Below are 22,279 nucleotides of genomic sequence, written 5' to 3'. Positions count from 1 at the left end.
GCAGGTAAGAGAAGAGGGGACTGCTATTTTTCTTAAATCCTGTAGAACTATTTTTTTTTTTAAATATTTTCTTTATTTGGGAGTCAGAAAGAGAGAGAGAACGAGTGGGGCAGGGAGGAGCAGTGGGAGAGGGAGAAGCAGACTCCTCACTGAGCCGGGAGCCCAATGTGGGGCTGAATCCCAGGACCCTGAGATCATGACCTGAGCTGACTGAGCCACCCAGGTGTCCCACCGTCTGGCTTTTTAAACCACAGTACATATGATTTTACAAAAACACAAAGGTTTTAAAAAAGGAAACGTGAGAATATTCAAGAAAATTTGGAAAAGGAAGAGTATTGAGCTGAGATTATAGTTGACCCTTGAACAACATGGATTTGAACTGTGCATGTCCACTTAAACATGGATATTTTTTTCAATAAACACAGCACAGTACTGAGTATATTTTCTCTTCCTTAATGATTTTCTTTTTGTTTATTTGTTTTTTAAAGATATATTTATTTATTTTAGAGAGAGAGAGGACACGCTCTGGGGGGAAGGACAGAAGGAGAAAGAATCCTCAAGCAGACTCCCCACTAGACATTGAGCCCGACGAGGGGCTGGATCCCAAGACCCTGAAACCATGACCTGAGCCAGAATCAAGGGTTGACCTCTTAACCAACTGAGCCACCCAAGCGCCCCTCACTTACGATTTTCTTAATAACATTTTCTTTTCTCTAGCTTACTTTATTGTAAGAACACAGTATGTAATACATACACAACATATATGTTAATTGACTATGTTCTGAGTAAGGCTTCTGGTCAACAGTAGAGTAGTAGTAAAGTTTTTGGGGAGTCAAAAGTTATACATGTCTTTTCAATTGCATGGGGGTCAGCACCCCAACCCCCATGTTGTTTAAGGGTCAATTATAGTTATATCTTATACTAAAATATAAAGCTGCAGAAATGAAAGCAGTTTGATATGGGAACGTATATGGAGAGAAGAGTAGCACAAAATAGAAAATGAAGAAATAAATACAAGTATGTATGAAAATTAAGTAAATATCAGTAGAAAAAAATGAATTATTCAATATCAGGTGTTATGGTAATTATCTAGCCATATAGAAGAAAATAACAAAAATGAATTCTTTACACCAAAATAATTTCCATATAGATCAAAGATCTAAATGTTAGAAATGAAACTATACAAGTTGAAGGAAACAGTATTATACTTTAAAACAGTCTTGGAATTTTTAAGCAGGACACAATATCTAAAAGCCACAGTAGAAAAAAAAGTGATAAATTTATTTTAAAATTTAGATCTGTAAGGGGCCCCTGGGTGGCTCAGTCAGTTAAGCGTCTGCCTTCAGCTCAGGTCATGATCACAGGGTCCAGAGACTAAGTCCTGCAGTGGGCTGTCTGCTCAGTGGGGAGTCTGCTGCTCTCTCTGCCCCTCTTCCGGCTCATGCGCATGTGTGTTCTATCTCAAATAAATAAAAAATAAAATCTTAAAAAAAATTAGCTCTGTAATACTGTACAGACAAAAACAAAAACAGAAGCGGCCATAAACAATGTTAAAAGTCAAATGAGAAGCTGGAATCATATAAGACAGAAAAAGGGTTAATATACTTTCTAATTAAAGAACTACTATCAATTAGGAAAAGACGAACATCTCAATAAAGTAATCAATAAAAAACAATTCATTCACGTGAAATACAAGTGGTTAACCATATATGAAAAATGCTCAGGATTATTATTAATGAAAATTAAAACAATACAGTACTATTTTTGGCTTACTGTATTGCCACAACATGTAAAGATACACATATTGTTTCTGCTGCTGGCGGATAGGAGATAAATGGACAATTCATATACGGTAGTGGGAATGTAAGTTAGTTCAACTTTGCTTAAATTTTCTGGCAGTAAGTATCAAAAGCCCTTTGATCTAGCAATTCCACTTTTAGAAACTCATTCTAAGAAAGTCAAATTATTGTACAAAGATCATTTATAAGAATAAACACATAACATCAATCTTTACAAGACAGACATCATTCAAGTATCTATAAGGGTTTGGTAAACTAAATTATGGTATATATATATCAGATAAAATATTATGCAGTCATAAAGCAATGTGGATTTATATTTACTGACATAGAAGGGTGTCCATAATATACTGATGAATGAGGTGGTAGGTTGACATAAAGGAAATATATAGCAGTCCTGTGTTACCCAATGTGCGCACGTGTGTGTGTGTGTGTGTGTGTGTGTGTGTGTGTGTGTGTGTGTGTGTAGAAAAAATTGCAGTGTGGTGAGGGACTCATGAAATGTTGCAATAATTAACTCTGGAATGTGACTACTAATTGTCTTCTCAGTCTTCATTTTGATTTTCTATATTTTACAGTGTTTCTTTAATAATTTTAAAAATATCAAGCTTAAGAAAGGAGAAATAACATTTTGGGATCTATAGAAACCCTGAATCCAAAGGTGGGACTATCTGGTGAAGGCAGAGAACACATATAAAAAAAGTGTGAAAGCATAAAGGTGAAACATGGCATTTCTGGAGAGAGTTAAATTTAGAATAGTTATGTTTTTCTTGCTTTAGAACATGGGACTTGTATCAGATGCTTTTCGGGGGACTTTTTGGTTCAGGATTCTATAATTCTTGTCCCTTTAGTACTGTCGTTGATGTTTGCATAAGATTATAATTCAAAATAAACATTTTAGAAGTTAGAAATATCTTTTTCTGTATTTTTTAAAATGTAGATTGTAAAAAAAAAAAAAAAAAAAAGAGCCCACACACAATTTTCCGTTTACATAGTAAGGAATTTTTTTTCGAAGCATCTAAAAACCCCACATTTCCTGAATGCGCTCTTGGTCACCATATTCCTGGCCTTAGCTGCTAAGGAGCCAAACAATTACAAAGCACTTGACATTGCCTTTTACCCTTTTATGTAGCAGCATGTGCCCCTCATGACCAGAGCGGGAGAAGCAGGAAGGAAAATACCGCACAGCAAACGTGGCTTTGATGCGCATCCAGCCACATGCTGTGATCCTTCCTGGTCTTTTCTAGTTCTTGATGTATAGAATAGGCTAGAAGGGGCATCCGAAGCCTGCTAACTCCCACGCAGCAGGATTGTCCTAAAAGCTAGTGCCATTTTTTAAGCAAGTATTTCGATACAATGTACTGTTTGTTGTAAGCATTCTGTGTGTAGGAGCTTGTGCATGCTAACTGCATTAAAAGAATCTCTCACTCTGCTCTGAATCTCTCTTTTTGGTCTTTTGGTTATAAAGACCTAAGCTTTAGGAAAAGAAACCTGAGCAGAATTTGTAGCCCAGGAAGTTCTTCTGTAATTCACATAGTTCTTCTGTGTGAATCTCCACTCCTCAGCACAATGCCAGGGGCACAGGCTTTTGAATGAGACAGCATTCCCCCCCCATCCCCCCCCCCCCCCATCGACCAACCTCACCAGCTATCACCGCAGAGAAGCCTGGAAGGCCTCAGCATGTGAAAAGACAAAGGCCCCTTTGCATTATGCACTTTTTCAAATTCGATGGTCTCAGAATTGGGAACTCATTGAACAAAACTCACATCTGTTTGCACTATAGGATATATATTTTTTTACTTTTGAAAGTAAAGCCTTAAAAAGTGATAGAACTGGGTGCCTGTTTGGTGCCTGTTCGGTATGTCAAAAACTAACTTCTCCGTCCCCTGTATGATGGGTGCCTGGTTCTTGCACCTCACTTCTGGGAATCTGTCTTTCTTCACGGTTGCTCTGCAACAAAGCATGAATGATAGGTATTTACAGCTTAGTTAATATACTTCTTATTTTGTGGGGTTTTTATTTCCTGATGTACAGTTTCAGGAGTTTAGAACACAGAGGCACACACGCACATAAAGACATGTACACAAGCAAACACACAGGCTAGGAACTCAGGCCCTTAGATTATTGGTGACCATGCTTAACCAAATATGTGCCTTTTTTCAAGTCCTGGTAAATTTGAGTTTGTATTTAAGCCAGTATCATCCTTTCAGTATTAGACTAGACATGCTTTCCCTTCTATAAAAATGGATATCTTCCAAAGTGTGTGTATATGTGTGCTATTTTTATAAGATAATTTCTATATTGTCTTAATGACAAGTTATTTCATCTTAATATTTTATATATATGTTAAACGTATTATATATATATGTTTGATTTTTTTCCTCTGTAAATCACTAAGAGTCTAAATTAGAAGAAACCCAATATTTACTATAATGCATGAAGAATCTTTTCTTTTGTACGTTAATCTACAGAAACTTCAAAAACAGTATGGTATTAATCTGAGATTTTTTAAAAAGTCTAATGTCATTCTTAAGAAGGTGTGTTTTTGGACACATTAAGATTGCTAAACACATGTGTGATGAGCAGTTCCTAAAGAGTTCCTGGCATCAGCAAACTTGTGATTTAAATAAATTATACCCCAGGATTCTTCTAAAACATTTTGTAAAATTCATGAGATAATTGAATATGTACGATCACCTCAGACAAATTGGAAATAATGTATTAAAAGCAATAAACATAATTGTAAAAACCAAAAATTCTAATTTTTGGAAATACTCAACAGCTTTTTGCCCTTGATTTTTTAAAGAATTTTTATTTGAATTCAGTTTAATTAATATGTAGTGTATTACTAGTTTCAGAGGTGGAGTTCAGTGATTCATCAGTTGCATTTAACACCCAGTGCTCATTACTTCAAGTGACTTCCTTAATGCCCTTCAGCCAGTTACCCCATCCCCCACCCTCCCATTATCTTTACATTTGATTTCTGTTATTAAAACAAAAGTACTTACTCTTGCATGTATATTTTCCTGCAAGACAGGAAGAGAAAAGTAGATTAATGTAAATCTGCATATTTGAGGTAATACACAAACAGTATAAAACCTTTAAATTTTTATTATATAAAATAAAGTGATAAGTTATTTTCCATGAATGTTTTATAGAATTGGTTCATTATTTTATAGTCACATCCCTAAAATTTTATCTGTAGCATGTTTACACCAACCTCGTTTCACATTCTATATAGGGTTAAAAACCATTGATTCAGAATACAGAACCATTAATTTTGATTATGTGAAAATGGATTTAAACATCAATTTTTGTTTACATCATGAAAAAAGAGACTCTGTTAAACATAGTACAAGATTACAGAGTAAAGTATAAATGACTTGCAGGAAATGGCCATCAAGCACTACAGAGTATTTCTGCATACAGTTTAATGCAGGTTATCAACAATTCACCTATGCAATGAGATAATTCCCACAAAGCCTTTCACTAACCATGGCTAGCTTTCGTGCCTTCCATTTCGCTCAAGTACAGTGAGTGTCCTTCCAAGGCAACGTGATCTGCCTCTCCTTTGCTTTCCTCTCTACCTCATTTCCTGTTGTTCACAAACTCCCCCAGACTATGGCAACCACACAGGTCTCCTTGCTCTTAATAAAGTCAAAAGGCAGGCTCCAGCCTCCAGCTCTTGGCACTTCTTGCTTCCTCTGCCGGCTTGCTCTTCCCTTGGGTGTCTACATGGCGCACTCTTTACCTCCTTCAGGTCTTTGCTCAAAGGTTTCTTCCCAATGAAACCTTCCTGGTCCAATTTTTTAAAAATTGTGCCTCACCTCCTACACTGCTCTTTATCCTCCTCCCTGCTTTATTTCTCTCCATAACACTGTTACTTTTTTATATACCATATACTTATTTATTGTCTATCTCTCTGCTCCCCATCTGAATGAGGGCAAGGATATATGCTTGCTCTGTTCTCTGCGATAGCCCCAGTACCTGGAAAGTGACTGGCATTTGGTAAGAATGCAAAACATATTTGTCAAATTAAACAATTAACAGTAAGAAAAAGAGGGAATCATTCAAGTTAAATTTCAGGCATAAGGGAGATGAGAAGTTTTTCTCTAAAAGCTTCATTTGGGGGCGCCTGAGTGGCTAGTTGGTTGGGTGTCTGGCTTCAACTCAGGTCATGATCTTAGGGTCCTGGGATTGAGCCCTGCATCGGGCCTTCCGCTCAGCGGGGAGCCTGCTTCTCCCTCTCCCGCTCCCCACCCTTATTCTCTCTCTTTCTCTCTCTCTCAAAAATAAGTAAATAAATAAAAATAAATAAGATAAAATAAAAGCTTCATACAGCTAAAGTAAATAAAGTTGTAATCCGTGTTAATAGCCTGATTACCTTGACCTCTGGTTTCCAGTCTTTTAGAATACAATGAATATTTTCAATATTAAAAAATGTATTGGGCCCCATCTCATAATAGTAAACGGTCTTTTCATTTTCAATAATTGAGAACAAAATCCATGATAAATACCTATGTTGAATTTCATATTTAATGGACTTAAAAAGTTTGAAAAGATTATTCCCAGTGCTCTATGTAAGTGGAAAACAATAGTATACAGATATGAAAAACAAGTACTCCTTCACTTGTGGACATCTTATATGAATGGATTCCTCGACATCTCAAAATAACTAGGTTCTGCTGACTCTTAAGACCTCCTTGTTGGAATCAAGCAGAGAATTTTAATTTTTAAAAAATCAGCGACTGCTATTATTTGAGGCAATTATTCACTGCTGTTTGAAGAGCACTTCTATGAAAGGGATTGCACCACCACTCCCCCCGTACCCAATATCTCTTTCCACTCATTTCCTTTAAGCTCACATTTTTGTCTCAATTTCTGTCTCCTTCTAATGAGGAATTTCATTTTCCCAGTATGCTCTGTAGGTCATAGATCAGAAAGTTGGGGGAGAAGTTGAGTAAAAATATAGATGCATTTTTCTGTGGAAGCAAACAAGTGAACAATGTGATCATTTTGGTGCCAAAACACAAAATTTGAAGTTGAAAGAAAAGATTGTTCTTTTAACTCCTAAAGAAAACATGGGCATTTTTTTCTCTATTTAATTTATTTTAACAAAATAAAACCAGTATTATGACATAAATTAGCATGGTGTTTAACATAAGTATAGCATTTTACAAAAAGGAACCTCAGAGGTTTTCCAACAGGGAAAACCTGTGGGAGTAATGGCATAATACCATTACATTATAATGTCTCCTTATTTGCTCATCATTTTTTTAACATCTCCTTTTTAGCCGAAAAATTTCCAGAAGTTAGCCCCAGCCAAGGACAATTCAGGAAGAAGAAAGTTAAACTGCGTCCATTTACCCTTTTATGGGGAAAGTAAAAATAAACCCTCTACCATACATCTTACCCTCATGGGCTCATTGTAATTTGACTTAAAATTAACACATTTTTTCTGTGGCTATTTCTTAACGATTATAATTTTGTTCAAACATGGTACCACATCACAAGGAACTGAAAAAAGTTTCCAGAAATCATTTTAATTTTTATTTGGAACATTCCATTAGAATAACATTAAGAAATATAAAATGTGGTGAAAGAATTGAACCCTATTCCTTTAGGTTATGCGTTGTTCCTTCTGAATAGAGAAGCTGTAATAGTCAAAGGAACAGCCCAAGCACCCAGATGACTAGAAGTTAGTTTTCCTCCTGAGGATGGTGGCTTCGGTTAGGAAGAAGAAAAATGTATATAAATTTATAACAACAAGACATAAAGCTGGAAACGTGTCTTCCAGCTACCAAAAAACTTGGAAAAGCCCCTTTGTTCTTTATCTATTACAAAATAAACATCTCTAGGGCCTCTAAAAGACAGCGGGCATTTGGTGGTATTTATAGCTAGAAAAACAGAAAAAGGAGGTAGCAGACAGGCTATTCTAATTATAGTTACACTTGCATTTATGGCTATTCTATTTTTCATTTTCCTCATACAGATCAGAAGCCTCAAATAACCCCAAAGAGGCTATGTAACTAGAGCTTTAGCAAATGACTGCCATAAATTTAGAGACTGTATTAATAGCATTTTCATGCAATCCTAGGGGTCACTAATGAGAATCTGTAAATACTCCTTGTTGAATAAATAAAAACGTGCAGATTTCCAGTTTGCAGGCTGCAGATGCAGATGTGATATTGTGCTTCCAGAGAGTTTTAGCCTTTTCTTGCTTAAGGACTCCAAACCCTGAAATTATTGCTTAGATTGTATCTATAGTCATGAAGAAGGTCTATGTGCTTCAGGGAAAGCAGCTAGTAAGTACTGATTTCTTTTTCTGAAGTGGTTCTTAACCTGAGTATGTATCCACAACCACCTGAGGGTGCTTGTTAATATGTAGCTAATATGTAGCTTCTTGGACTGGACCCTAGCAGTCTTTCCACCCCCCCCCCTTTTTTCTTTTTTTTTGGTCTGGAGCAGAGCGTTCAAATCTGCACTTTTAATACACATCCCTATGGATCAGACACAGGGGAAATCATATACCAAGAAATGCTATCTTAACATTTCAAAGGGATTCAAAATTATTTTCTAGATACAAATATTATTTTCTCTTTTGAAAGATAATGGGCTTCAAAGAATAGCCAAAGGTTATGAGCTCAAGTCTGTTACAGAACCAGGAAATCTCTCTACCGTCCTTTTGGAAATTAGTCTTGAACCTCACCGTTACAGACGTTATTTAAATTAGGTGTGTTATTCAAATTAACTCTGGTATTGTTATTAAACTTTCCAGATGGTTTTGTTTATCTACCCAAGTAGAAGGTGTGTTCCTAGGAGGCAAGAACTGTGCATACAAATATAAATATATATATTTTTAACATCTAGCACCCTTAATAAATATTTATTAGGCCCTCAATAAACATATTTTAATTTTAGTTCAAATGCAGCCTAAGTTGCTTTAAAAATCTGCTTTAACTTCTGAGACCTGAAGCCACCTCTCTTATGGATATTGCTTCAAACACTGTTGTTCCAATATCCCCTTGTGCAGTAGGAAATGGAGGCCACACCTAATATTCATTAGAAATTGGCAACTGTGCACTTGGGCTCCGTTATTTAGCCACAAGGAAAAGGCAGAGCCACAGTAATAGCTTTGACTGATTACTTGGCAAGGGAAGCCAAGCCCTTGGGGTGTTCCAGACTCTCTTTGGCCTATAAACCTGTTTAAAAACCTGTTTCTCAGAATTTAAAGCTTAGCTCAATTGGGGTCAGTATTATAGTAATGTCAATAATTCTGCTCTCAGCTTTCAGGCAGACCAGTACAATTCATCATCAACTTTATTTTCATGGAAAGGCAACTTTTGGGAAAATAGCTCTAACTTAATCTATTTTATTTTGATTTTTCTTTCCCTTAAGAAATAGTTGTGCCAATATTACTTCACTTGGATTTCATGCTTTCTAAACCTTAGCACCTTCCAGTGCCTGAAATTATCCCCTAAAATCAGAATAGTGCTGAATACACAAGATTTGGGACATCTACCAAGGCAATAACTCAAGGCTTTCAGAAAAAGATCAAATAAGTCATTGGGTCTGAAAGTCATTTTCAGTAATTGAGACTTCATGATGTTTCAGAATTACCTCTGCCTTGAGCTGCTTTTAGGGGGTTTGGTACTGGGCTACACTGCCAAGTGGAATATTCTGGCAGGGTCCATTTCTTTCTCTTAGGAGTCAAAAACCTTAATGAATAATAAACTAGTGTTCACCCCCACTGAACAGACAGCTCCACTTTTAGTCAACTGTTAGGAGCACATGCCAAAGTAAATTAACTACATCTGCTCCCAGTAGGGACCTCCATTCCCAGGCTTGTAGTTGGAGCGATGGCCAAAGTTGTGCACTTGCTGTGAGGTTTCTAGAAATGGAAGAGGAGGAATGATTCAAGATAGACATTTCTTGGATCAGATCTTGCCACTGGATTAAGGTAGGAAAACTGTTTATTCACACCCAGAATAACATCATTCTTTCTCCATAGGAAAACAAATATCTTAGAAGTATTTAGAAGATATGGCTCCTAATATAAGAATTTATTAAGATGGATACTGGATACAACTTGAAACTTTAAGGTTTCTCTGAAGTGATTTCTAACATTGAACTAAATTGCTAATAGTGGAGAAATAATGAATTGGAGCTACTCGTCACATACTATCTTTAGGAGTTACCTGGTCATGTTAAGCTCCTTGTGGGCAGTGTCTGATTTTTTTTTTTTTTTTATTTGCAGCAGCCAGAACTATGGTCGGTATAGCATAAGCACTAAATAAATGCTTGTGATTTTGTGATTTGAATATACTCTTTTCCATGATATGAAAAATGGGTAAAGAATTGCACCAATTGAATGACCAATAGAAGACAATAATTTTTAAAAATTCTTTGGACCCCGTTTAAAGCCACTTTCAGTCCCGGTTCTAGCCTGGAAAGACACTTTCCAGAGTCCAGGAGCCCCCTATCTGTGGGGGTTTTAGTTACTGCAGTCAGCTGTGATCCAGAAGCAGATTCCCCTCCTTCTGAATTGTTAGCATGTATAGGAAAAAAACAGTATATATAGGATTTGGTACTATGCAAGTTTCAAACATCCACTGGCGGGTCTTGGAACATATCCCCTGTGGATAAGGTGAGGGGGCTACTGTAGTCTCGTGTAGTCTCCTGATTTCACTTTAATTCAGCTACCAATCTCTTGTACCACATTAGGACCCCAATTTTTGTCCCCGTACAATAGAGTATATAAGGAGGGAGTGTGCTAGAGGCTCAGACTGATTGGTGTGCTTTGATTTAGATATCACAGCTCTCTCTGGTTAAATCTTTGACAACGGATAATCCTTAGAAATGAAAGACCACAGTAGAACCACTGGGGAAGAAGTGGAGTAGGGCAGAAATTCTGGCTTTAAGCTTCATGTGGTAGAACACGATATACTCAGTAAGATGCCAGTTTCATTTAAAAGAATCAACCCAAACACATGTCCATATTTATGCCTATAAATAAAATAAGAAACAGTGCCAGCTGTGGTTATTAATACATGGTCTAGCAAAGAGTTAATACATGGAGTAGCAAGGGTTTTTATCTTTTTTGTGCTTCCTTCTATTTTTCAGATTTTTATAGTGAATACTTCCAGATGAAAAAATGTACGTGATATAGCACCAAGACTTTAGGGATGAGGAAGGAAGTCATGACTGATTCTCCTGAAACTAACTAACAGGGTCTGACCTGTCCTCACCAATCTCCCCTCTTTCCCCACAGTGAATCTGGGAGAGAGATTCATGCAGAGAGTCATGGGACATTTCACTGTTCTCCAGTGCTGTCTCATGTGGGGGCAGGCAGGTAACAACAGTGTTAAGAAGGGCCTTTTCTTCCACATTTCATTTTTTGATACTGCATTTTTCTCTCTCTACAGAGCCCCGAATCATCCCCAGTGTTATTTTTAGTCATGCTCACAGGGGGGAGGAAAAAGTCAATCAGGGTTTCTGGCATGTCAGCTTTTCATAAAGGGAGCACAAAGTAGAGCTCCCAGCAAGCCTCATCAAATGTGGGATTTATGTGGGAACTTTCATCTACATCCAGTTAAAATGTTCCCTGCTAGGCATGGAAATCATCATTTGAAAAGGCCTTACTTTAAGGACTGGGTACAGTGGCTCAAATGTTGCTTCAGCTCTTCTTCCTTTTCATAGGATTCCAGTACGCTGTGCGCTTCATCATGGTGGTAGCAGTAGATTTTATAAATATCTTCCAGTGGTCCTTTAATCTGCAGGAACACTTCTCCTGATAAATGCAAAACAAAGGGAAAATGACGTTAAGTCAGACCAAACGGACACTCTACATATTTATTCTTTGACAATGTTGACCAGTATTAACAAATTGGATAGGTCCCACTTTATCCCCAGGTTACTCAGGAGGGGTAGAAGCCTTCCCTTCCCTCCTCTTCCCTCCCTTCCCCTCCCTCCTCCCCTCTCCTTCTCCTCCTCTCTCTCTGTTTCTCTTCCCTCCCTCCCTTCTTTCCTTCTTTCCTCCCTCATTCTTCCCTCTCTCCTTTTTTCTTCCCTTCCTTCCTTTCTTTTATAAAATGAAGGATAAAGAGCTTAATGGAGACAGGCAGCCAAAGAAAGCTGGTTTTCCCAGAGGTGATTTATGTACTCGGCTGGTGTGCAGGATCCCAGTTAAGGGCAACACTTTAGAATCAGCCTGTATGGGTTTGGATCAGGCTGTGCTACAGACTTGGACAGGTTATGTCCAAAGAAAATGACTATTTTTACTCTCTGAGTCTGTTTCCTCGCCTATAAAATGGGGACAATAATAGATTCAATTTGAGGGGTCATAAAAATTAAAGGGGCAGTGTGTGTATAGTACATACACAGTAAATGCTCAAAATGGAGTAGTTATTGTTAATTTGTTAGAGGTATGGAAAGTGAAATTTCAGGTTCTAGGTAAATTATTTTTTGCTGTTTATTCCACTATGATTTCCTGAGATTCTCTGAAAGGCAAGCAATAGAGTTTAGGGAAATAAAATATTTCCTTATATGTCATAACAGAAAGAACTGGCCATTATTCCTGTTAAAAATCAATCATATGGGGCGCCTGGACGGTGCACTTGGTTAGGCATCTGACTCTTGGTTTCGGCTCACGTTGTGATCTCAGGGTCCTGGGATTGAGCTCTGGGTGGGACTCTGCACTCAGTCCGGAGTCTGCTTGAGATTATCTGTCCCTCTCCCTCTGCCCCTCCCCCTGCTCTCTCTCACTCTCTCTTTCTCCCTTTCTAAAACAAACAAATCAATCTTGGGGGAAAAAAACTCAATTGGATAATACTATAAGCTACTGTTATGACTGTATCCTCTTAAAGCAACTTGGGCTAATTGTGTCCAGGCATTTAAGGAATCCTTTTTGATAGTGTGATAGAATTGCATCTGTAACTGATGACTCAAGTAGATATTGAACAATAGTGGGATTTAATCACCCACTCCATTACTTGAAAATGTATATTAAGCATCCACTACACACCCCGGCACTATGTTAGGATGATTGGGAGACACAGAAAAAAATGTGTGATGCGGTCTGCTCTCAAAAACACTGCACATTTGGGACGACAATGATTTGGGACTGAACTGATTGGGAGTTACACAGACCTACCAGTCTGCACCGATTATAGTAACAACAGTCTGCCATTTTTCCTACAGAAATAGAATGCCCTTTGTATTTTCAACATGCTCTGTCCACATTAACCATTTAATTCCCTATGTATATGAGGAGGTAAGAAGTTATTTATCCTCATTAAATGAGGATGGGCAGTTCTGAGTTTGTAACAAATAAATGATTTTCCCACAGTGGAGGCTAAGCCAGGATTAGAGGCTGTATTCTCCTCAATTTTACTTAGGTGTTATTAGCTCTCACATGTCAGAGCTTTACTGGACAGACATGTACAAAGTGATGCAGTTGGAAAGAACACTGAACTCAGAATCAGAAATCACTGTCGTCTAGGTTTTGGGGGGCAACTGAGTCGATTCTCACCACACCTGAGGATGAATTTGAGAATTAAGTGGAATGTAGATATAAAAACACCTGAAATGAACTAGCTGCTCAGTAAACATCACTCGTCCCTTAATGCTACCCTACTGTTTCCACAATTAAAACACTAGTACTTCTAAAGTATCACATTCTGTTCTAATTTATACCCAGCCAGAAAGAGACTTTTCTTCCCTTCCCATTATATGGGATTTCCCTGTGATCTTAGTTAAACTACGCGTGTGTGTGCATGTATGCATGTGTGTGTGTGTATGTCTTGTCTGTTTTTTAATAGTGCTTTTCTTTGGACTTTTAAGGAAACAGTGTCTATGAGCATCTTTGGAACTGAAGGTTTGAGGGATTTTTGTTTTGTTCCTGGGATTTTGCTGAATTGATTCTTCTACCAGTGCAATTCTTGCAGATCTGGTCTTCAAGATGGTTAGCAACACAAACAATAAGGAACAGAGCAGTTATAAGAAGGGAAAATAAGATAGGATAGTAACTAAATTTAGGGTTGGGCAGGAGGTGAGGAGAGCCCCCCAGTAACAGAGCCAGGCAAACAAAAGCAAGGGCTTTGGCTGGGGGAGGGTATTACCACCCAGAAGTGGGAGCGAGTGGCAGGCCCAGATAAAGCTCAGCAGCTAGTCAAGAAGAGAGGATCTGGATACACACAGCCCAGCCCAAGATGGAATTGTAAATATATGTGTTCACTACAAAGCAGTTTAGAGTAGAGACAAAGAAAGGAAGAGGTAAGGACAACCTAATAAATCTGCAATAGGATCAAGACAGAAAGTCAAAAAACAAGGGACAAAGACATTTATTTTATACACAATGAAACCATTAATTGTAAATTCACACACACACACATACATTTTAACAGAAATGGTGTGGTTTGAAAGAATTTATAGCTCTCTCCTTAATAGCAGAGTCAATTTTTTTACTCTTTTCCAAGTAAAATTCTGTTGGGGCTCTAATAACAATTATTGAAGTTAAAAGATATTTAAGCACTCTAATTGAAAGTCATTTATTCACCCAAAGGCCAAGTACCACACTGGCGGGCAGAATATTTGATTCCCCTTCCAGCCCTACCAATGTATTCTGCTTCATAATAATGCAGATAAAGCCATGTGTCTTGCAGCAAAGAAGTGATTCTGTTTCCACGGTAACATAACTCTGGGCTGCGTTTCCTTCGAAGTGAAGGACAGCTGCTCTGTCTAATGGGTGTGGGTTTGAAGGGATGATTAGGAGTGGAGGAAGGACTGAGCCAAGACCAGGGAAGGTAATTTTACTTCCGGCTGACTGTCACAAAAGCTCTGGAACACTAAAAAATAAATTTAACTATCATGTGCTTTTTAAAAAAATTCTACAACCCAAGAATTTCTGCATTGGCTTTCCCCAAAAGCAATGGCCATGCAGAGGAGGCAAAAAAAAATGGACCTTTTTCCCATTAGTTATCTCCTCAACAAAAAACTCCCTAAAATATTGAACATGTTTTATGTCCTGGTATCATTATTCAGGTGTTGCAAATTGTTCCCTGCACTAATATAAATATATTCACGTTTCTCTTCTTGGTTCACCTCTTCTTTACTTTCGGACCTTCATGTCCACCCCAAGATGTGCCATGCCAAACGATATGGCCTCTCTATTATTCTGACCCCACTACACAATGAATTTCCCCTGCAGGGCAGTAAACCAGGGTATGAACAGTGATATTCAAGAGATCTTCATGTCCTAGACTTTGTTTAGGAAAATGGCATAAAAGGGAACAAAGCAATTACTTCATCCTTGTTTCACAATAATTTAATGAGGGATATTATGTACCAAGCACTTTGGTAGGTACTCAGATACAACGAAGCAATACTTCCCTCAAGGAACTTAATGAAGGCCAGTTAAACTCCCATTTACAATACTTTGTATAAAACACAGAGGGTCATCTGATCTGCTCTTGAGGACTTTTTAGCAATTTCTGTAACAGCTTGCTCTTGAAATAGGAGCTATGAGTGAATGCAAAGCACAGAGACACACAGAGGGAGTGGTCTAGTATGGCTGGACAGTGCCATGTCTGTGGTAAAGTTCCAGAAGAGGCTGTACTTGTAGGCAGGAGTCAAATCATGAAGGACTTTGCATGTGAATAAGGAGCCGGGATGATAGCCTTCAGGTGATGGAGAAGTACTGATGATTGATTTTAAGCAGCAGACTAACACGATTGGATTATATTCTAGAAAGATTACTCTGGTAATTAGTCATATGAAAGATGGAGTTTGAGGGAGGAGTTAGTGAGACTAGACAAGAGAATTCAATTAAAAAACTTCTATTGTAATATGAGAAATAAATAATGAGGGCTTGCACAGGAAATTCTAGCACTTAAGAGAGAGTGCTCTAAAATCAACTGCCTATTTTCAAATCCTGGTTTTACCATTTACTCCTGTGACATTTGGGAGAGTTACTTGACTTCTCTGTTCTTTAATTTCCTGATATGTAAGATGGAACAATAATAATAGTAGTAGGGTTGTTTGAGGATTAAATGAAATTAAAGCGTGTAATATATCAGTAGCTGGCACATGCAAATGCCCAATAGATGTTAGCTATAACCGCTAGAAGCAAAAGCAGGGAGGATGGAGAAGAGGGCAAGATAATGAACATTGACATATGTGAGAGATGAAGAGGAGAATTCCAGGCATATCCCAGGATTCCAGTTTCAGTAAGAGTGTGGATAGACAATGATGATAAGATACAGAGAGTTTATGTGGAAAGACCATGAGTTTAATTGTGATGTACTGAGTTGGGTCACCCAAAATATATTTAAGTGGAGGTGTCCTTTATGGAATTGGATATGTGAGTCTGGGATTCAAGAAACAAAGATCTGGATAAGAGGTGTAGGTATATAAAACTCAGGACACAGAAGCCATGACTTTAATATGATCATGCAAGGAAGTCTACAGAGTGAGAAGAGGGCTTGAGGACCAAATGCTGGGGCACCCTAACATTGAAGGGAACCTAGAGGAAAAAGAATTTGCAGAAGAGCTTGAGAAGATGCTCAGTCAGAGAAAAGGGAAGAAAACTAGTATTGGTGCCAGCCAAGCCAACGGCAAAATCGTGAGAAATATGGCAAATAAGTCTGTGGATGACGGAGGGCGCCATGGTCCCCCAGTATCAGTTTTCCCCTTGAAGCAATAACATTTTTCCCTGCAGCAAAATGAAGACTACATTTCCCAGCCTCCCTTGCAATAGGGGTGGCAACGTAACTAAAGTCTGCAGAAGGTTGTCCTGTGACAATATCCAGGACCTTTAAGAGATAGCTCATCATTTACCCCTTCTTCTCCATATTTTCCTTTGTTCTGCTGGACATTACCTTGTCCATGAAGGTAAGGCCAAGTGTGAGCTGGAAGAAGCTTGTATCCCAGAGTACTTGCAGAGCAGAGCTGCCACACAGACCTAAAATACATGCCTTTAGACCATTACCCAATAGAGAAATGGATATCTCTTATTTACGCTAGTAATGTTTTGTTTTGTTTGCTCTTTCTACCAGCTGGACTTCATTCTAATCAACACACTGTTTCTTCTCCTTCCATAAATATTTTGGGAGGAATCATGACAGTTCAAGCAACCCTCTTTACTTCCTGTAAAATCTAACTCAAAAATCTGATGAAAATGTTTCATAAATTGTTACTGATGAAGAGTGTTATGGACTGGATGTTTATTTCCCTCTAAAATCCATATGTTGAAGCCCTAACATCCAGTGTGACAGTGTTTGGAGGTGTGACTTTGGAGATAATTGGGTTTAGGTTAGATCATGAGTGTGGAGCTGCCATGATGGGATTAGTGCCCTGTAACAAGAGGAAGAGACATCAGACTTTCTCCATCCACCATGTGAGGATCCAGTGGGAAGGTGGCTATTTGCAAACTAGGGAGAGGGCTATCACCAGGAATCAGGCACCTTGATCTGGACTTCCCAGCCTCTGGAACAGTGAGAAATCAATGTTTATTGTTTAAACCACCAAGGCTGTGGTTATGTGTTAGGCAGCCTGAGATGACCAAGACACAGAGTTTCAAGTACAAAGTTACTTGTATTACCAAGAAAAAAATTGTAATGAGTTCAACTCTAAAAACCAACTATAGTGATGTGAAAAGAGCATCTTGGTTACAATTTTAAGCATAAATTATGGTTGAAGATCTATCCCCAAAGTTAGTTCTAAGTAAAACTTGTTTGTCAAGACAGAGTATTTGCCACACAGAGAAGAGAGTGTGAAGGCTTTGAGGACAAAGGGTGGATATGACCTACTCCCTAGAAAGGACGTCCAAGATCTGGGTGAGATAATATGATCCTCTGGCTGTCACTCCCCTGAGAGACACTCACAACTGAGTATACCTGCCATCCCCAAATGAAAGAGCTTTGCTGGCAGCTCTCACCAGGAGGTCCAAGGAGAGCTCCCCAGTTTGCTTAGCCTCCTTGGATGAGTGCCCAGCTGCTGGGACTGAACAAGGCAATGGATTAGTCAGCCAAATGCCAGATCATGGATATGTTTCCTTCCTTTTCTAGCGCCCTTTTGTTCTCCAGGTCAGGGTAAAGTGAGGAGGGGAAATGAGAAGAAAGAGACGGGAAGAGTACATGCTGCTTACAGAAATCACTACCCTTGGCCTTTAGTCTCATTTAGTTCCTACCTAGCCTGGGGATAAAACTGACAACTGAGGATATCCTGGCAACTCTGGTTAGGGTTATGGAATTCAAACCAAATACGGGTGCCAGGTGGTGCATGAGACCGTGGGATTAACACAAGCAAATCCCTTGAGTATCAATTTTATGGAGACATTTGGAAAAACCCATTTTCATAGAAAAGAGTAGGATGGAAAATTTTTGTGAGTTCTTAAGATAAAATGAGACTTCGATGTTGTTTCATGTCTGTGGCAGTGGCTTCGGGTAATAACTCTGCATTCCCTGGGGCTCCTATTTCTCTTCTGCTATCAGGAATATTTTGGTAAAAAATTCTCAGAAGCTCTAGAATAGATAAGTTCAGAAAAAATGGATTTGACAATGAGATTTGACAATTCTGAGGTCTCTGGTGACATGGTACCAGTGATTTCAGAGGCATAGTGTGAAGCAAGATGGAGAGGTGAGGAAGTGGGACTAGTAAGGCTAGCTACACCATGAAGAGAAAAAAGGGAAATGAGGGGAGCCACAGTGGGGTGTGGGGTCCTGTCCCAGGGCCATTGCTGTGTCCAGTGGTGGGAGGACAATGTGATCATTGTGATGGAGTCTAGTAAAGGAGAGGTCATGAGGCGGCACCCACCCACCACATCTGTCAGTTAGAGGTAGCTGGTAGCAGGGCAGGACTCACTGGGGAGCATCAGTGGGCATGGAGGAAGAGTTAGGGTCTCCTGACTGTGTCCAGAGTTGGTGATGGCATTTGGGGCAAATCAGGCTCTTGTAGTCAGGTGGTTGGATCGGATGCTCTTTAAGTATTGCTCCAATGCTCACATTCTAGAATACTGCTGTTTATTTTGATGATAACTCCTAGCGTCTTCCTGAACCTCTTGGACTTCCTGGATATTTAACTCGAGGTGGGGATTTTTATAACAAGTGGCACATTAGGAAAACATTAGCTCTCTGGGAGTTGAAAGCTAAAAGGTTTCTGTGGGCTGGATGAGGAAGAGGCACAATAACTTTTCCCTCCTCAAGGTGGGTAGCAGCAATGACCCTGTTCTTAGACCACGACTCTAGATCTCTCTCACTGAGCATGTACCTCTCTCGAGAGCACGAGCCTCTGCCACAGCTGTGTGCTCTAGACGGCCGGCCAGCCTCTCAGGATGGTACAGGACAAACCACAGCGGACGTGGTGACTTCTTTGTGCCAGCCAGGGTCCTGGACACTCCTCACTAACTCCAGCATTCATCTCATTCACTCAGTGCTGCTGAGGACACTGTCCTAGGGGTTGGTGAAGCATCAGTAACGAAACGGTGAGGATTCCTCTCCTCCTGGAGCTTATGTTCTAATGGGAGTGTTCCTCATGTCTTGTACCCTTAAGCCTGGGAGGACTTGCTATTCCCATTTGAAATATGAACAGATGAATGTGGCATCCAATGCCAGCTGCTTATCCATTCTTCTTTGTTCCAAACTAACAGAAGTTAGACCGGCAGTGCACCCACTTAAAAATACTGACCTTTCTCCAATCTCTGGCAGTCAGGGGTGGCCAAGGATGTGTGCAAGTGTGTATTTATGTGTGAAGGTGTTTGTGTGTGAAATGAAATCATGAGATACAGGTTGAAGTCACTGGGAAGGACTTCTGTTCCTCCCAAATGAAAAAAAAAAAAGCCTTGGGAGGAGGTGGTTTTGCCTCTACTGTCTGCAGGAAGCCTGGCTTGGCCACGGAGTAGCCATCACGAGGCCAGGAGGCCGCACACCACACGTCACCTCATGTCAAGTACTAGGAAGGAAAAGGCTTTGAAGAGCCAGCATGCAGCTGGCCCGGTTCTGTACCATTGAATTATGTGAGGAGAAAGGCCCTTTTTTGGTTACGTCCTCTTGGTGAGCCTTCTCTCCTAGGTAGGCAAGTGCAGTCCTCACTGGTATGAGTGACTGGGCCCCAGCCACAGAGCTGGCGGTGACAGAGCTATAATGAAAGCCCGGATTTGTCTCCCACCGAAGGCCGTGTTCCCTCTGGGCTCCCGTGCACCTTTCAGGTTCGCACCCCTGCAAATGCACTTCTCACTTTCACTCCCTGGCTGTTGGGAAAGTGTTCAGGGACTCATAGAACGCTTACATTTGTCAGATTTAGGACTTTATTTCTACATGTATTCTGCCCAATATTTGATTTTTCACAGCTCCATTCAGATCTGCCTGCACAGTAAAGCCACTGACTTTGTGAGCAGGTCCCACAGCACAGCATCCTGGAGCTTCACATTCTCCTCAGAGAACAGAACTGCAGAACGTGTTACTAAGCCACCCTGGCTTTATTTTTATTACAAGAAATAAGTCCTTGTAGCCTTGGGACCCAGTTTGCCCGCACTCAGGAGACTGGAAACCCAAGCCCACATTGCATCCTGCTGCCCACTGCCTCCCGCTGATTTGTCCTTTCCGGTATGGATTGGCGTATGCTTGATGCCCCAGCCCCCCCTTTTTTTCCCTGTAACATTCTCTGAAGCTGATATCTTTTCTATTACTGCTAACATTTAGAATAAAATGCCCTGACTTTTCAGCTGCTGCATCTGGGTCTTGACCCTACTGGCCTCACACATTCCAGGACGCAGGTCTGGGGTGCTCCCGAACTGTCCCCGCTGGCCAGAATTGACTAGGTTAAGCCTCCCTGTGTCCTGAGTACAGCGCGCGCACACACGCACACACGCGCATGCACACACACACTCTGTAGAAGAATTATGCAGGTGAGTTACTTTGTGGCATCTCCCACATGGCAACATGACATGAATTATCAGTGACTAATGCTCTTCTCACAGAATCGCTGCTAACAGCACAGATTCTGGCTTCAGGGACATACAAGAGACACTGCTTTAGGAGAACAAAGTGCTGCCGTAGAACAACAGCGCATCGCCCACTGCACCTTCAAAGAACAGAAAGCTCTAAATTGTCTTTTCTCAAAGGATAAACTCACCCTCAGGAAAAGGCAAATGAGAAATTGCAATTCCTTTACCACAAGCTTCCTCAGTGTCGTGTGCAGGAGGTAAGCACCTAAGGTAGACTCAAACGTAGTCATAACTCCGTCTTTTTTTTTTTTTTTTTTTAATGCTTTGAAACATTACAGCATTGTTGCAAATGGAGATAAGAGGATACAAGCTCCTTTTGGGTTATCTGTCTATGTGACAGACCAGCTCAAAACTTAGGACCTTAAAACAGTTGTTTTGATTTTCTCTCACAATTCTGTGGGTTGGCTGGAATCAGCCATGTGGTTCTTCTGCTCCCCTTGATGCCTGCTGGGGCTGCAGTCAGCCCAGGGCTGAATTGACTGGATGGTCCAAGACGGCTCGTTCACAAAGCTGGTGCCTTGGCACGGAGAGTGGGCAGCTGGCCTCAGCTGGAATGCCGGGACAGCTGGGCCACTTTTCACGCTACATAGTCTCAGGTCTAATCTCTTCCCATGTGACTGCTCCGTGTGATATTTCCAGCAGGGTAGCTGGACTTCTTAAATGCAAGTTCCTCAAATCATTAAGGTAGAAACTGCCAGGTTTTCTTAAGTCTTAGGCCCCCAGTCCCTAACGCAGCATCACTTCCACTGCATTGTATGAGCTATTGAGTCTCAGGGACAGTCCGGGGTCAGTATGACGCTAGACCGCACAGGAGGGTGAATACCAGGGGGCGTGGTCTATTGAGGGCCATCTTGGGACAGTGTCTGCTGCATTGCTGTTCATTGCTGTTCATTCTGTCAGATTTGGAAATGATATTTCAATTGTGCTTTATAGAAGAAAATGTGTTGCTTTATTAGATCTATGAATCATCAAGATGCATAGATACTGGGAGCATCTAGAAACTACATACATTCAGTGAATCTGATTGTTTGAAAAACATGATCAGGACCTCTGGGGGGAAAATCACATTTTATTATGTTATTACATACATAGGAAATCAAGCTTTGAAAATAGATGGGAAAATTTAATATTCTCAGGATAACAAATCAGTAATCTCATGTATTGGGTATTTATTAAGAATAGGCAATGGGCCATCATTATTTATACATGATTTTACTTAATCTTCACAAATACTCTGTGGGGTGGGTACTCTTACCTCTGATTTCCATGTGAGAAACTGAAGCTCAGTGCGATTTTGTAACTTGCCTAAGATGAACCATCTAGTAATCAGATGAACCAGGATATAAACCAATGTCGACCTGATATTGAAGCCCTTATGTTCTTAAACCCTACACCAGCATTTTACCTGTTTTGTCGTTGCTCACTCTTTTCTTAAATGTTACAGAGTTATCTTCAGTTTAAGTGGAAACAAGAGCCACAT

The 22,279-nt window shown here is 39.9% G+C and overlaps 1 protein-coding gene across 1 annotated transcript in view; it reads right to left on the bottom strand.

The window, feature by feature from the left end:
- Positions 1 to 22,279, bottom strand: part of ARHGEF38 (Rho guanine nucleotide exchange factor 38) — a 121,397-nt gene that overhangs the window by 35,383 nt on the left and 63,735 nt on the right. The window contains exons 4-5 of the mRNA XM_045799231.2: positions 11,442 to 11,589; positions 4,808 to 4,825 (exon numbers count right to left, since the gene is read on the bottom strand). Of these exons, the coding sequence (XP_045655187.1) occupies positions 4,808 to 4,825; positions 11,442 to 11,589 (166 nt within the window). The remainder of the gene's footprint in view (positions 1 to 4,807; positions 4,826 to 11,441; positions 11,590 to 22,279) is intronic.

The sequence above is a fragment of the Ursus americanus genome, chromosome 13 (assembly GCF_024610735.1).
Source record: "Ursus americanus isolate L20-20 chromosome 13, mUrsAme1.1.p, whole genome shotgun sequence".
In the NCBI taxonomy this organism is placed as follows: Eukaryota; Metazoa; Chordata; class Mammalia; order Carnivora; family Ursidae; genus Ursus; species Ursus americanus.
This window is presented reverse-complemented; position numbering and strand designations above follow the sequence as displayed.